Source organism: Scyliorhinus canicula, chromosome 9 (genome assembly GCF_902713615.1).
Source record: "Scyliorhinus canicula chromosome 9, sScyCan1.1, whole genome shotgun sequence".
Lineage (NCBI taxonomy): Eukaryota > Metazoa > Chordata > Chondrichthyes > Carcharhiniformes > Scyliorhinidae > Scyliorhinus > Scyliorhinus canicula.
In genome coordinates, this window is record NC_052154.1 from 38,264 (window position 1) to 53,120 (window position 14,857).

The following is a 14,857-nucleotide window of genomic DNA, read 5'->3' on the forward strand; positions in this document are numbered from 1 at the left end:
GGACAAGACCATTGTAAACCGCCGGGAATGGCAGAAGACCGGAGGGTTACCACCAGAACTGTGTGCCTGGGCAGAGGGCACTGCATATTATTGGCGAGCCGGAGGATGCGGAGGTCGGAGGCGCGTCACCAAGTGAGAACTCCCTGCCTGTATGCGGCCCCTTTCAACACATGTGTGCCCAGCCCTCACCCCACCCCCCTCACCCTCACCCCCCAACTCCCTCACCCCTCACCCCCCAACTCCCTCACCCCTCACCCCCCAACTCCCTCACCCCCCTCACCCCACCCCCCAACTCCCCCAACTCCCTCACCCCCCACCCCCATCCCCCTCACCCCCCAACTCCCTCACCCCTCACCCCACCCCCATCCCCCTCGCCCCAACTCCCTCACCCCCCAACTCCCTCACCCCAACCCCCTCACCCCACCCCACCCCCCAACTCCCCCACCCCAAACTCCCTCACCCCACCCCCATCCCCCTCACCCCAACTCCCTCACCCACCCCCCAACTCCCTCACCCCACCCCCCTCACCCCACCCAACTCCCCCACCCCAACCTCCTCACCCCACCCCCAACTCCCTCACCCCACCCCCAACCCCCTCACCCCAACCCCCAACTCCCCCACCCCAACTCCCTCCCCCTCACCCCAACCCCCTCACCCCACCCCCAACTCCCCCACCCCAACCTCCTCACCCCACCCCCAACCCTCACCCCAACCCCCAACTCCCCCACCCCCAACTCCCTCCCCCTCACCCCAACCCCCTCACCCCACCCCCATCCCCCTCACCCCAACCCCCTCACCCAACTCCCTCACCCCAACTCCCCACCCCAACTCCCTCACCCCACCCCCCTCCCCCCTCACCCCAACCCCCTCACCCCAACCCCCTCACCCCAACCCCCTCACCCCCTCACCCCACCCCACCTCCCAACTCTCCCACCCCAACTCCCTCACCCCACCCCCCAACTCCCTCACCCCACCCCCAACTCCCTCACCCCACCCCCCAGCCCCCTCACCCCAACCCCCTCACCCCATCCCCCAACTCCCTCACCCCACTCCCAACTCCCTCACCCCACCCCCCCAACTCCCCCACACCCCCCACCCCAACTCCCTCACCCCACCCCCAACTCCCTCACCCCAACCTCCTCACCCCACACCCCAACCCCCTCACCCCAACCCCCTCACCTCACCCCCACACCCCACACCCCCACACCCCACACCCCCCAACCCCCCTCACCCCACCCCCCTCCCCCCACCCCCCTCACCTCAACTCCCTCACCCCACACCCAACTCTCTCACCCCAACCCCCTCACCCCACCCCCCCAACTCCCTCACCCCACCCCCCCAACTCCCTCACCCCACCCACAATCCGGCCAGTGCCAGGACCGGTGGCCCCCAGGGACCCAAGCACCGATGGGGAGGGCAGCCGTAACAATAGCAATAATAATAATAATAATAATAATCGCTTAGTGTCACAAGTAGGCTTCAATGAAGTTACTGTGAAAAGCCCCTCGTCGCCACATTCTGGCACCTGTTCGGGCAGGCCGGTACGGGAATTGAGCCCGTGCTGCTGGCCTTGTTCTGCATTACAAGCCAGCTGTTTATCCCACTGTGCTAAACCAGCCCCTAGTTTACAGCCCTCTGTGCTCTATCTGATGGGTGTGGGGATGAGGCGGTACGTGACGGCCACTGGGAGTGGGGGGTGGTGGACGGCTGAGGCCCAGTGGGTGGGACAGGCAGCACCCCCCCCAAATGTTCCCATCACCCCGTCCCCAGCTATACGACAGGGCCGTGTGATGGACTGGCCAGCTTGCATGCAGGGAACACCCAGGTGGACGGAGCTACTGTGGGCATGAGTCAGACATTGTCTCACGATGTGGAGCTCGGAGCTCACCGCAGAGCGGGCTGTCATCATCCTCCATCCCATGGAGCAGACCCGCTGTCACTGCCAACCCAGGGCCCCCAGCTCGTTGTGCCGCAGGTATATATAACGGAGGTGGTGTGCATGCAGGTGGTTCAGTGGTGTGGGAGGTGAGGGTGTTCAGTGGTGTGGGGGGTGAGGGTTCCTGGTGGTGAGGGGGTGTGGTCGGTGATGTGGGGGGTGAGGGTGCCTGGTGGTGAATGGGTGCGGTATGGTGGTGAGGGGGTGCGGTATTGTGGTGCCGCTCCCCTGCACAGCAACCCCCCCACCCCACCTCCCTAATTGGTGAAACGTGCTTTGATCGAAGCTTCCCATTCTCGCTGGCCCTGCCGATGGCGTAGTGCAGCCTCCCGTGCCTGGCCAGCCCCCATGTCCTATTCATTATCCCCCTCATCCTCCTCATCCGGAGAGACCTGCCCTTCCTCCTCATCTTCCTCCAGCATAGTAAGAAGTCTTACAACACCAGGTTAAAGTCCAACAGGTTTGTTTCAAACACGAGCTTTCGGAGCACAGCTCCTTCTTCAGGTGAAGGAGCCGTGCTCCGAAAGCTCGTGTTTGAAACAAACCTGTTGGACTTTAACCTGGTGTTGTAAGACTTCTTACTGTGCTCACCCCAGTCCAACGCCGGCATCTCCACATCATTCCTCCAGCATGTCACCCCTCTGCTGGGCTATATTGTGCAGGACGCAGCAGACCACAACGATGCGGCCGACCCTCATGGCGTCATATTGGAGGGCCCCTCCAGAAGCGCATCTTCAGCAGCCCAAAGCACCTCTCGACCACACCCCTGGTTGCACAATAGGCCTCATTATAGCGGGTCTCCTCGAAACTCTGTGGTCTCCATATAGGCATCAGCAGGAACGACCGCAACGGGTAACCCCTGTCGCCCAGCAACCAGCCCCGCAGCCGGGGGGGGGGGGGGGGGGGGGGGCATCATTCCAACATGTCGGGGATCATCGAGTGCACCAATATGAATGAGTCCTGCACACTGCCCAGGTACCGGGCGTAGACGTGCAGGATCTGCACCTGATGGTCAGACCACCTGAATGTTCATTGAGTGGTGCCCCTTCCTGTTCGTGAGCAGCGGCCTGTCATCCGCTGGTGGCCGCAGGGTGACATGCACCCCATCAATTACCCCCTGAACCCGGAGCATCCCGGCAATGGTGGCGAAGCCTGACGCCCTGGCATCCTGGTGGGCGCGGTCCACAGGGAACTGTTTGTACCGGTCTGCGATGTCATACAGGGCGTCCGTCAAGGCACCTGTGCGCCGATGTCTGGGAGATGCCGGTCCTGACTCGCCGACTGGATCGACCCCGTTGCATAGAAAGTCAGGGCGACCTTCACCTTGACGGCCACCGGGAGAGGGTGTCCTCCCCCATGCCCACGCGTTGCCAGGTGTGCCATCAGGTGGAAGATGTGGGCGACGGTTTGCCGTCTCATCTGCGTTCTCCTCCTGCACACCCGGTCCTAGAGTTCCTGAAAGGACATGCAACGCCAGTACATGTGGGGACTCATCAGACGCCGTCTTGGTACCGCCACCACCTCCTCCCCCTCATTGTCCTTGTCTTGATCCTCCTCCTCCTCGGCCTGTCGGGCAGACAACCCTCCAGCCCGAGCGGCTGCCCCTCTGCTGCCCGCTCCTCTGCTGCAGCCTCCCCCCCCTCTCTGAGCCACCCGCGATACCACTGCCACAGGGCTGCGTGCAGGGCAGTGGCCCCCGCCACAGCAGCCAGCCCAAACATTATACTCTGTGTCCCCTCACCCCTTACAGTGTTACTATGGCGGATACACCCACGCACAGCCAGCTTCCATGGGCTACATGGTCGCCTCGGTTGAAACCCGTACCCCAGCCACCCATGCCCCCCACCCCCACCCCACCGGTGCCCCTGCTCTTGGCACCTGTCCCTGCTGTCATGGCCACTGTTTAATGGCACTGCCCTCACTGGGGGCCGCCGTCGGTGTGTCCCTGGATGGTCCCCCGGTGGGTGTCGGCGGTTGGGTATGGTGGGCGGGGAGGGGGGACAGCACCCACCCATACGGCCATTAACAGTGCGTTCACCCAGCGCCCAGGGTGGGTGGGCAACAAGATGGCCACCATAATGGCATTCATTGCGTGGGCACTGCCCTGTCATGGCGGGGGGTCCCCGACTGCTCGGACTGTACCCCCCTTCCCCTACCCCGACCATTGCAGGAGCACCCCCCACCCCCCCCCCGCAGAAAACACGGCCGTTGTCCGTTACAGGAGCCTGCAGTCCCCCCCCCCAAGCCAACCCCTACCTCCTCCCGCAGCCGCATCAGCCAGAACGCTGGCTTGACAATTTTTTATAGGTTGTTAGAACCACGCCATCGGGAAATCGGCCCATCCGGGCCACAGAATCACTCAGGCCCCGGAGAATCGGTCATTGGGGCACTAGGCCGCGCGGCGGGTGTCGCAATTTCATCGAGTTGGGGGTCCGGCGAAATGGAAGTCAGCGCATAACCGCCATCAAGCCCGATTTTGGCAACGGAGCCAATTCTCCGACCGTTTGTGTTTTGAGATTTCGGCGCAAAGCTGCGGAGAATCCAGCCCAATGTTTTAGATAGATAGAGAAATACAGCACAGAACAGGCCCTTCGGCCCACGATGTTGCGCCGAACTTTTGTCCTAGGTTAATCATAGAATTTTGGACAATTTTTCAAGGCCAATCCACCCAACCTGCACATCTTTGGACTGTGGGAGGAAACCGGAGCACCTGGAGGAAACCCACGCAGTCACGGGGAGGATGTGCAGACTCCACACAGACAGCGACCCAAGTCGAAATCGAACTTGGGACCCTGGAGCTGTGAAGCAATTGTGCTATCCACAATGCTACTGTGCTGCCCTTAAGAAGTTAACCTACACTGCATTATTCTACCCTAATCCATGTACCTATCCAATAGCCGCTTGAAGGTCCCTAACTTTTCCGACTCAACTACTTCCACAGGCAGTGCATTCCATGCCCCCACTACTCTCTGGGTAAAGAACCTACCTCTGACATCCCCTCTATATCTTCCACCATTTATCTTAAATTCATGTCCCCTTGTAAATGTTTTTAAATGTGTCCGACTGATTTGTCTTTGCCTTGCAGGATTTTCTTGTGCACTAGGCTTTTCAGACATTCTGACCTCCTTTATTAATCAGATAACACTCAGCCTCAGCCTTAGAGACCCCCAGGTGGTCGGGGTTCGGGCAGGGTGGCACCTTGGAAGTGCGAGCCTGGAACTCTGGGAAATGCCACCTTGGGTAAAAGGGTGGTACTGCCAGTCTAACAGTGCCAGGGTACCCAAGGCCAGGTTGACACTGCCAGTGATCAGGCCTGGGGGCTTTACCAAGTGGAGGGGGAGGTGAGGGTGTTCCCAGAGGCCTCCTTGAGGTTGTGGGGCAGGAGATCGGGGCAGCTAAACAAAACGGCACTCTGAATTGTGAGAAACCTTTGTGACTCTAAGTTGTGGCCTTATTGAAGGGAACCTCTCCTAGTGTTGTTGAAGAGCAAAGTCTTTCCCACCCAAATCATCCCCCTAAATCACCAAAAACACCCAGCAAAATCACCAAAAACACCCCGCTAAATCACCCAAAATACCCGGCAAAATCACCAAAAACACCCTACTAAATCACCCAAAACACCTGGCAAAATCACCAAAAACACCCCGCTAAATCACCAATAACGACCCGCTAAATCATCAAAAACCCCGCTAAATCACCCAAAATACCCGGCAAAATCACCAAAAACACCCTACTAAATCACCCAAAACACCTGGCAAAATCACCAAAAACACCCCGCTAAATCATCAAAAACCCCGCTAAATCACCAAAAACACCCGGCTAAATCACCCAAAACACCCGGCAAAATCACCAAAAACACCCCGCTAAATCACCAATAACGACCCGCTAAATCATCAAAAACCCCGCTAAATCACCCAAAATACCCGGCAAAATCACCAAAAACACCCTACTAAATCACCCAAAACACCTGGCAAAATCACCAAAAACACCCCGCTAAATCATCAAAAACCCCGCTAAATCACCAAAAACACCCAGCAAAATCACCAAAAACACCCCGCTAAATCACCAATAACGACCCGCTAAATCATCAAAAACCCCGCTAAATCACCAAAAACACCCGGCAAAATCACCCAAAACACCTGGCAAAATCACCAAAAACACCCCGCTAAATCACCCAAAATACCCGGCAAAATCACCAAAAACACCCCGCTAAATCACCAAAAATACCCCGCTAAATCACCAAAAACCCCGCTAAATCACCAAAAACACCCCGCTAGTCAGCAAAAACACCCCGCTAAATAACCCACACTGTATGCTGTACATTATGCTTTTTCAGAAATATATCTATGTTCCCTCGTCCTTAGAACTATCAGACAATATGAATACATTTTATTTGTCCACTTTTTTGAAACCTGTTATAATTTTTTACAATTCTATACAGTCTCCCCAATCTCCTGTACTCCCAGAAGAAATCCTGCTTTTCCAACCCAACCCTGCAGCCAGAGCCCCCCCTCTCACAGGAAATGCAAATTCCTCCCAAAGTGCACCGATTGGTGGTAGAAACAATGTCCGGAGTTGGGATTCTCTCTTTCTGCCGGTGGCACGCCCCCGCCTACGGGTTTCCCGGCAGTGTGGGGTGGTTACAATGGGAAATCCCTTTGACAAGCAGCGGGAGTAGAGAATCCTGCCACCAGCGAACGGCGTCGCCGAGAAGCATCGGGTTGAGAATCCAGCCCAACATTTCAGCTTTGACCCAACCAGACCTCTGTAGAGGTTGAGCAGAACTTTGTTGTCGCTTCACCAACACCACCATCCATGAACCCAAGATCCCATAATATCCCCTAACTCTCAACTGCCCTCCAACATGTCACCCTCACACCAAAGAGCCACTGTGTCATCCTGGCTTTTTATTGCTCCATGGGATTTGCGTATTTTTGGCAAATCCACCATTTGTTGCCCATCCATATTGCTGGTACTGTGAGTTATACACTTACATTGTGATGTATAATATGTTATTCCATGTATCGTGTGTACGATATCTCATTCCGTATAATGTGCAAACTGTTGGTTATTCACACATTTTGTTTTGTATTTGTACTCTAGTATGTCTATTACTGGCCCAGTGTGTCTATTACTGGCCCAGTGTGTCTATTACTGCCCTAGTGTGTCTATTACTGGCCTAGTGTGTCTATTACTGGCCTGGTGTGTCTATTACTGGCCTGGTGTGTCTATTACTGGCCTGGTGTGTCTATTACTGGCCTAGTGTGTCTATTACTGCCCTAGTGTGTCTATTACTGGCCTAATGTGTCTATTACTGCCCTAGTGTGCTATTACTGGCCTAGTGTGCCTATTACTGGCCTAGTGTGTCTATTACTGGCCTAGTGTGTCTATTACTGGCCTAGTGTGTCTATTACTGGCCTAGTGTGCTATTACTGGCCTAGTGTGTCTATTACTGGCCTAGTGTGTCTATTACTGGCCTAGTGTGTCTATTACTGCCCTAGTGTGTCTATTACTGCCCTAGTGTGTCTATTACTAGCCCAGTGTGTCTATTACTGGCCCAGTGTGTCTATTACTGGCCTAGTGTGTCTATTACTGCCCTAGTGTGCTATTATTGGCCTAGTGTGTCTATTACTGGCCTAGTGTGTCTATTACTGGCCTAGTGTGCCTATTACTGGTCTAGTGTGCCTATTACTGGCCCAGTGTGTCTATTACTGGCCTAGTGTGCCTATTACTGGCCTAGTGTGCTATTACTGGCCTAGTGTGCCTATTACTGCCCTAGTGTGTCTATTACTGGCCTAGTGTGCCTATTACTGGCCTAGTGTGTCTATTACTGGCCCAGTGTGCCTATTACTGCCCTAGTGTGCCTATTACTGGCCTAGTGTGTCTATTACTGGCCTAGTGTGTCTATTACTGGCCTAGTGTGCCTATTACTGGCCTAGTGTGTCTATTACTGGCCTAGTGTGCCTATTACTGGCCTAGTGTGCCTATTACTGGCCTAGTGTGTCTATTACTGGCCTAGTGTGTCTATTACTGGCCTAGTGTGACTATTACTGGCCTAGTGTGTCTATTACTGGCCTAGTGTGCCTATTACTGGCCTAGTGTGTCTATTACTGGCCTAGTGTGCTATTACTGGCCTAGTGTGCCTATTACTGGCCTAGTGTGTCTATTACTGGCCTAGTGTGCCTATTACTGCCCTAGTGTGTCTATTACTGGCCTAGTGTGTCTATTACTGGCCTAGTGTGCCTATTACTGCCCTAGTGTGTCTATTACTGGCCTAGTGTGTCTATTACTGGCCCAGTGTTTCTATTACTGGCCCAGCGTGTCTATTACTGGCCCAGCGTGTCTATTACTGGCCCAGTGTGTCTATTACTGGCCCAGTGTGTCTATTACTGGCCCAGTGTACCTATTACTGGCCTAGTGTGTCTATTACTGGCCTAGTGTGTCTATTACTGGCCTAGTGTGCCTATTACTGGCCCAGTGTACCTATTACTGGCCTAGTGTGTCTATTACTGGCTTATTCACACTCACTTTATGCTAATAGATGCTGAGAAATTGATTGTGATTTTATTTTGACTGATTACAGCCAGAAAGATCCTGGGAAATTGACTTGAAGCAAATGGAAGGATTGATTGATGATAAAACTGCCTGCATCATTGTGAACAATCCCTCCAACCCCTGTGGCTCTGTGTTCAGTAAATCCCATCTCCAAAAGATTCTCGCTGGTTAGTACTGCAGGTTGAACATTTTTCAAACCAAGGGACAGTATCTGTGGCTATAGATTAGGTTTGTCGCTGTGTGTGTGTGTGGGGGGGGGGGGGGGGGGCCTTCAGAAAGCTGCCTTTGGATGATGGGCGAGTAACAGTCATGAAAATATCTCCCACAAGTTGTAGCAGAAGGGATGTAATAGCAAGTTTGCAGAGTTCAGGAGGGTGGGTTAGAGTGTGGAGGTACATCAGCGGGGCTGAGCCACAACTAAATATCGAAGAAAAATCAAGTCAGTCTGGAAGAACAAAGATAGACATGTCCATGGGAAAGCTAGATGGTATTCATTTTAATGCAAGGAGTGTTTTGGGTAAGGCCGATGAATTGACAGTGTTGACTAACACATGAGTAAGATATTTGTGCAATCACGGAGACATGGTTAAAGTGGGGCAGAAAGGTAGCTCAATATTCACGGGGTACAGAATCTTCAGGTGAGACGGAGGTGGGGGGGATAGATCTACCCCCCCTGCTCCCCCATGTCACATACGAACATACAAACATACATACAAATTATGTAATTTCATAGAATTCAGAGTACAGAAGCAGATCTAATTGTGACCTCCTGCCCACCATAATAACCTTTCACCCCTTATTATTAAGAACCTTTGCTTTAAAAATATTCAAAGACTCTGGGCACGATTAACCAGCTGCAATGCGCCCGAATGGGAGCACAACACAGGCAGTAGATCCCAGGAGAGGTCTGTCGCGGGCTTCCCAATTGCCAGTCTGCCTCGCGAGTTCTCCCCAGGTCTCACAAGGTGTCACGATCGGGATCCCGCCCACAATGGGCGAGACCAAGCCCCTCTCGCCTAAGTCGGTTTTAAACCCAGTTAGCTGTGCTCACCCTGGGATCTACCGGGCTCCCGGCATCTAATGACCTACCCAGGGGTGGTTCCTGAGCCATCGGGGGCCCCTGGGTGGACAGGGAAGTGTGGCCCCCGGCTCTCCCCCTTGAATGCAGGCACCATGGTACTGCAAGGCGGGAAACTTGATGCTGCCACCCTGCATTGCCAAGGTGCCTGGATGGCACTGAAAAGCTAGGGGGAATATTGCCACGGTATAGGGTGGCTGTGCCAAGGGTCGGGATCTGAGGGGGCCATGCCCATGAAAGGAGGGTGGTGGGAGTGTATGAAGGGTGGAGGGGTTGCAGGGCGGGCAGCACGGTAGCATTGTGGATAGCACAATTGCTTCACAGCTCCAGGGTCCCAGGTTTGATTCCGGCTTGGGGCACTGTCTGTGCGGAGCCTGCACATCCTCCCCGTGTGTGCGTGGGTTTCCTCCGGGTGCTCCGGTTTCCTCCCACAGTCCAAAGATGTGCAGGTTAGGTGGATTGGCCATGATAAATTGCCCTTGGTGTTGGGTGGGGTTACTGGGTTATGGGGATAGGGTGGAGGTGTTGACCACGGGTAGGGTGCTCTTTCCAAGAGCTGGTGCAGACTCGATGGGCCGAATGGCCTCCTTCTGCACTGTAAATTCTATGATAATCTATGATAATCTATGATAATCTACGGTATGAAGGGGCCCTTGAAAGGTTGGGGGGTGAAGGGTAGGGTCCCTGGAATGGGGTGCCCAAAAGGGGTGTGGGAAAGCCTGAAAAGGGTGGGGGCCCTCAGCCATCGCACAGTGAGGTGTGGGGGAGGGGGGAGGGGGAGGAGGTATGTCTCTGTGTGTGCGGGGTGACATTGCCCATGGATTGGGGGGGAGGGGGCAGTGGCCTAGTGGTATTGTAATTGGATGAGTAATCCAGAGACCCAGAGTAACGATCTGGAGATCCAGGTTAAAATTCCGCCACTGCAGATGGTGAAATTCAATAAAAATCTGGATTTTAAAGTCCAATGATGACCATGAAACATTGTCAATTGTCGTAAAAGCCCACCTGGTTCAATATTATCCTTTAGGGAAAGAAATCTGCCATTCTTACCTGGTCTGGCCTACATGTGACTCCAGACCCACAGAATATGGTTGACTCTGAAAAAACCCTCTCAAGGGCAATTAGGGATGACAATAAATGCTGGCCCAGCCTGTGACACCCACGTCCCATGAATGAATTAAAAAACTTAAAGATTGGGACACCCTTTCAAAATGGCGGCCCGATCTCTGAGGAGACGGCCTGACAGCGGGTTCAGCTCCCCAGTGAGAAAAATAATTCCAAGTGTGGATTTGACTGGGGAGAAACTCCCCAGGGCCAAAAAAAGTGACAAAGTGTTGTTAGAACTCACCGGAAGAGCTTTGGTGAAACGCCCGGCAAAACCCGCCACATGTGACACTTTGAAACTTTTGTGTGAGATCGCACCCTCTGTTTCTCCCACCTTTTGATGAACATAGTTCCAAACACTCACTTAAATCTGTGTCTCTGCTTCTCAACTCTCTGCTAATGGCAACAAATCTCTGTCTAGTCATTGATCTTAGAAACACAGTTATTATGGAAAGATATCTTTCACCTCATTGAGACCTTGCTGACTCTGTGTAAAGCAATTCATTCAGCCCTATTCCCCCAATCTATCCCCACAACTCTGCAAGTTTATTTCCATCCGGAGTCCATGCAAATTCCTTTTGAAATCATTGATTATCTCTCCTCCCATCCCCCTCATTACCACTTGCGAATGTAAAAATGTTTCCCTCCCATCCACGCTGTATCATTAGATTTGTTGGGTGCTACACAGACCAGCAAACAGCAGCGGTAATGTTGGGAATAGCATTAAACAGGAAATCGCAGATGTATGTGATAAAGGAACATCTGTGATTATGGGTGACTTTAATCTGCATATAGATTGGGTGGCTTAAATTAGTCACAGTACAATGAAGAAGGAATTTCTGGAGTGTATACGGGATGGATTTCTGGACCAATACGTTGAGGAACCAACAAGGGAACAGGACATCTTGGATTGGCTGTTGTGCAATGAGAGAGGATTAGTTGGCAATCTAGTTGTGAGATAACCCTTGGAGATGAGTGACCATAATATGACAGAATTCTTTATCAAGGTGAATAGTGAAGTAGTTGATTCTGAGACCAGGGTCCTGAAACCCAATAAAGGTAACTGATGATATGAGGGATGAGCTGGCTATGATGGACTGGGAAACATTACTGAAAGGAAGGACAGCGGACAGACAATGGCAGCATTCAAGGAACAAATAGGTGAATTGCAAACGTTGTTTATTCCTATTTGGCGCAAGAGTAGAAAGGGAACTGTGGCCAAACCCTGGCTTACAAGGAAAATTAGAGATGGTATTGGATTCAACGAAGAGACATACAAATTAACAAGAAAAAGCAATAAGCCTGAGGATTGGGAACAGTATAAATTTCAGCAAAGGCAGACCGAGGGATTGATTAAGAAGAGGAAAATACAATTTAAAAGTGTCTCTATAGGTATGTAAAGAGAAAAAGATTGATAAAAACTAATGTAGGCCCCTTACAATCAGAAACAGGGATTGGATTTGTTTATTGTCCCGTGTACCGAGGTACAGTGAAAAGTATTTTTCTGCAAGCAGCTCAACAGATCATTCAGTACATGAAAAGAAAAGGAAATAAAAGAAAATACATAATAGGACAACACAAGATACACAATGTAACTACATAACACCGCCATCAGGTGAAGCATATAGGGTGTAGTGTTAATCAGGTCAGTCCATAAGAGAGTCGTTTAGGAGTCTGGTAACAGCGGGGAAGAAACTGTTTCTGAGTCTGTTTGTGCATGTTAGAACAAAGAACAAAGAAAAGTACAGCACAGGAACAGGCCCTTCGGCCCTCCAAGCCTGTGCTGACCATGCTGCCCATCAAAACTAAAATCTTCTACACTTCCTGGGTCAGTATCCTCTATTCCCATCTTATTCATGTATTTGTCAAGATGCCCCTCAAACGTCACTATCGTCCCTGCTTCCACCACCTCCTCCGGCAGCGAGTTCCAGGCACCCACTACCCTCTGTGTAAAAAACTTACCTCTCCTCTAAACCTTGCCCCTCGCACCTTAAACCTATGCCCTCTAGTAATTGACCCCTCTACCCTGGGGAAAAGCCTCTGACTATCCACTCTGTCTATGCCCCTCATAATTTTGTAGACCTCTATCAGGTCGCCCTTCAACCTCCGTCATTCCAGTGAGAACAAACCAAGTTTATTCAACCGCTCCTCATAGCTAATGCCCTCCATACAAGGCAACAACCTGGTAAATCTCTTCTGCACCCTCTCTAAAGCCTCCACATCCTCCTGGTAATGTGGCGACGAGAATTGAACACTATACTCCAAGTGTGGCCTACCTAAGGTTCTATACAGCTGCAACATGACTTGCCAATTTTTATACTCAATGCCCCGGCCAATGAAGGCAAGCATGCCATATGCCTTCTTGACTACCTTCTCCACCTGTGTTGCCCTTTTCAGTGACCTGTGGACCTGTACACAAAGATCTCTCTGACTGTCAATACTCTTGAGGGTTCTACCATTCCCTGTATATTCCCTACCTGCATTAGACCTTCCAAAATGCATTACCTCACGTTTGTCTGGATTAAACTCCATCCACCATCTCGCTACCCAAGTTTCCAAACGATCTAAATCCCGCTGTATCCTCTGACAGTCCTCATCGCTATCCGCAATTCCACCAACCTTTGTGTTGTCTGCAAACTTACTAATCAGACCAGTTACATTTTCCTACAAATCATTTATATATACTACAAACAGCAAAGGTCCCAGCACTGATACCTGCGGAACACCACTAGTCACAGCCCTCCAATTAGAAAAGCACCCTTCCATTGCTACTCTCTGCCTTCTATGACTGAGCCACTTCTGTATCCACCTTGCCAGCTCACCCCTCATCCCGTGTGACTTCACCTTTTGTACCAGTCTGCCATGAGAGACCTTGTCAAAGGCCTTACAAAAGTCCATACAGACAACATCCACTGCCCTACCCGCATTAATCATCTTTGTGACCTCCTTGAAAAACTCTATCAAGTTAGTGAGGCACGACCTCCCCTTCCCAAAACCATGCTGCCTCTCACTAATACGACCACTTGCTTCCAAATGGGAGTAGATCCTTTCTCGAAGAATTCTCTCCAATAATTTCCCTACCCACTGACGTAAGCCTCACCGGCCTGTAGTTCCCTGGATTATCCATGCTCCCCTTCTTAAACAAAGGAACAACATTGGCTATTCTCCAGTCCTCCGGGGCATCACCTGAAGACAGTGAGGATCCAAAGATTTCTGTCAAGGCCTCAGCAATTTCCTCTCTAGCCTCCTTCAGTATTCTGGGGTAGATCCCATCAGGCCCTGGGGACTTGTCCACCTTAATATTTTTCACGATGTCCAACACCTCGTCTTTTTGGATCTCAATGTGACCCAGGCTATCTGCACACCCTTCTCCAGACTCAACATCCACCAATTCCTTCTCTTTGGTGAATCTCAGACTTTTGTATCTCCTGCCCGAATTCATAACAGGGAACTAATGGCTGAGGAACTAAATTTGTACTTTGCTTCTGTCTTCACAAAGGAAGACGTGAATAATGTTCTGAGAAACACAAGTTTTAGTGAGGAGTTGAAGGAAATTAGTATTAGTAAAGAAATGGTTTTGGGGAAATTAATGAGATTGAAGGTGGACAAATCTTCAGGGCCTGTTAATCTTCATCCCAGAGTACTTGAGGAAGTGGCCCCAGAAATAGTGGATCCATTGGTGGTCATTTTCCAAAATTCTTTGGTCTCTGAAATGGTTCCTCCAGATTGGAGGGTAGCGAATGTGACCCCGCTATTCAAAAAGGGAGACAGAGAGAAAACCGGGAACTATAGACCAGTGAGCCTAACTTCGGGAGTAAGGAAGTTGCTGGAGTCCATAATCAAGGATTTCATAAGGGTGGCACGTGGTGCAGTGGTTAGCACAGGAACTACAGCGCTAAGGACTAGGGTTCGGATCCCAGCCCTGGGTCACTGTCCGTGTGGAGTTTACATTCTCCCCGTATCTGCGTGGATTTCGCTCCCACAACCCAAAGATGTGCAGGTTAGGTAAATTGGCCCTGCTAAATTGCCCCTTAATTGGGAAAAAAAATAATTGGGTACTCTTTTAAAAAAAAAACAATCAAGTATTTCATAGCACAGCATTTGGAAAGCAGTGGTATAATCAGACAAAGTCAGCGTGGATTTACGAAAGGAAGATCATGCTTGACAAATCCACTGGAATTCTT

At 51.6% G+C, this 14,857-nt stretch overlaps 1 protein-coding gene across 1 annotated transcript in view; it reads left to right on the forward strand.

The window, feature by feature from the left end:
• tat (tyrosine aminotransferase) overlaps window positions 1-14,857 on the forward strand; it is a 64,107-nt gene that overhangs the window by 22,435 nt on the left and 26,815 nt on the right. The window contains 1 exon segment of the mRNA XM_038806146.1: window positions 8,520-8,658. Within this exon segment, the coding sequence (XP_038662074.1) occupies window positions 8,520-8,658 (139 nt within the window).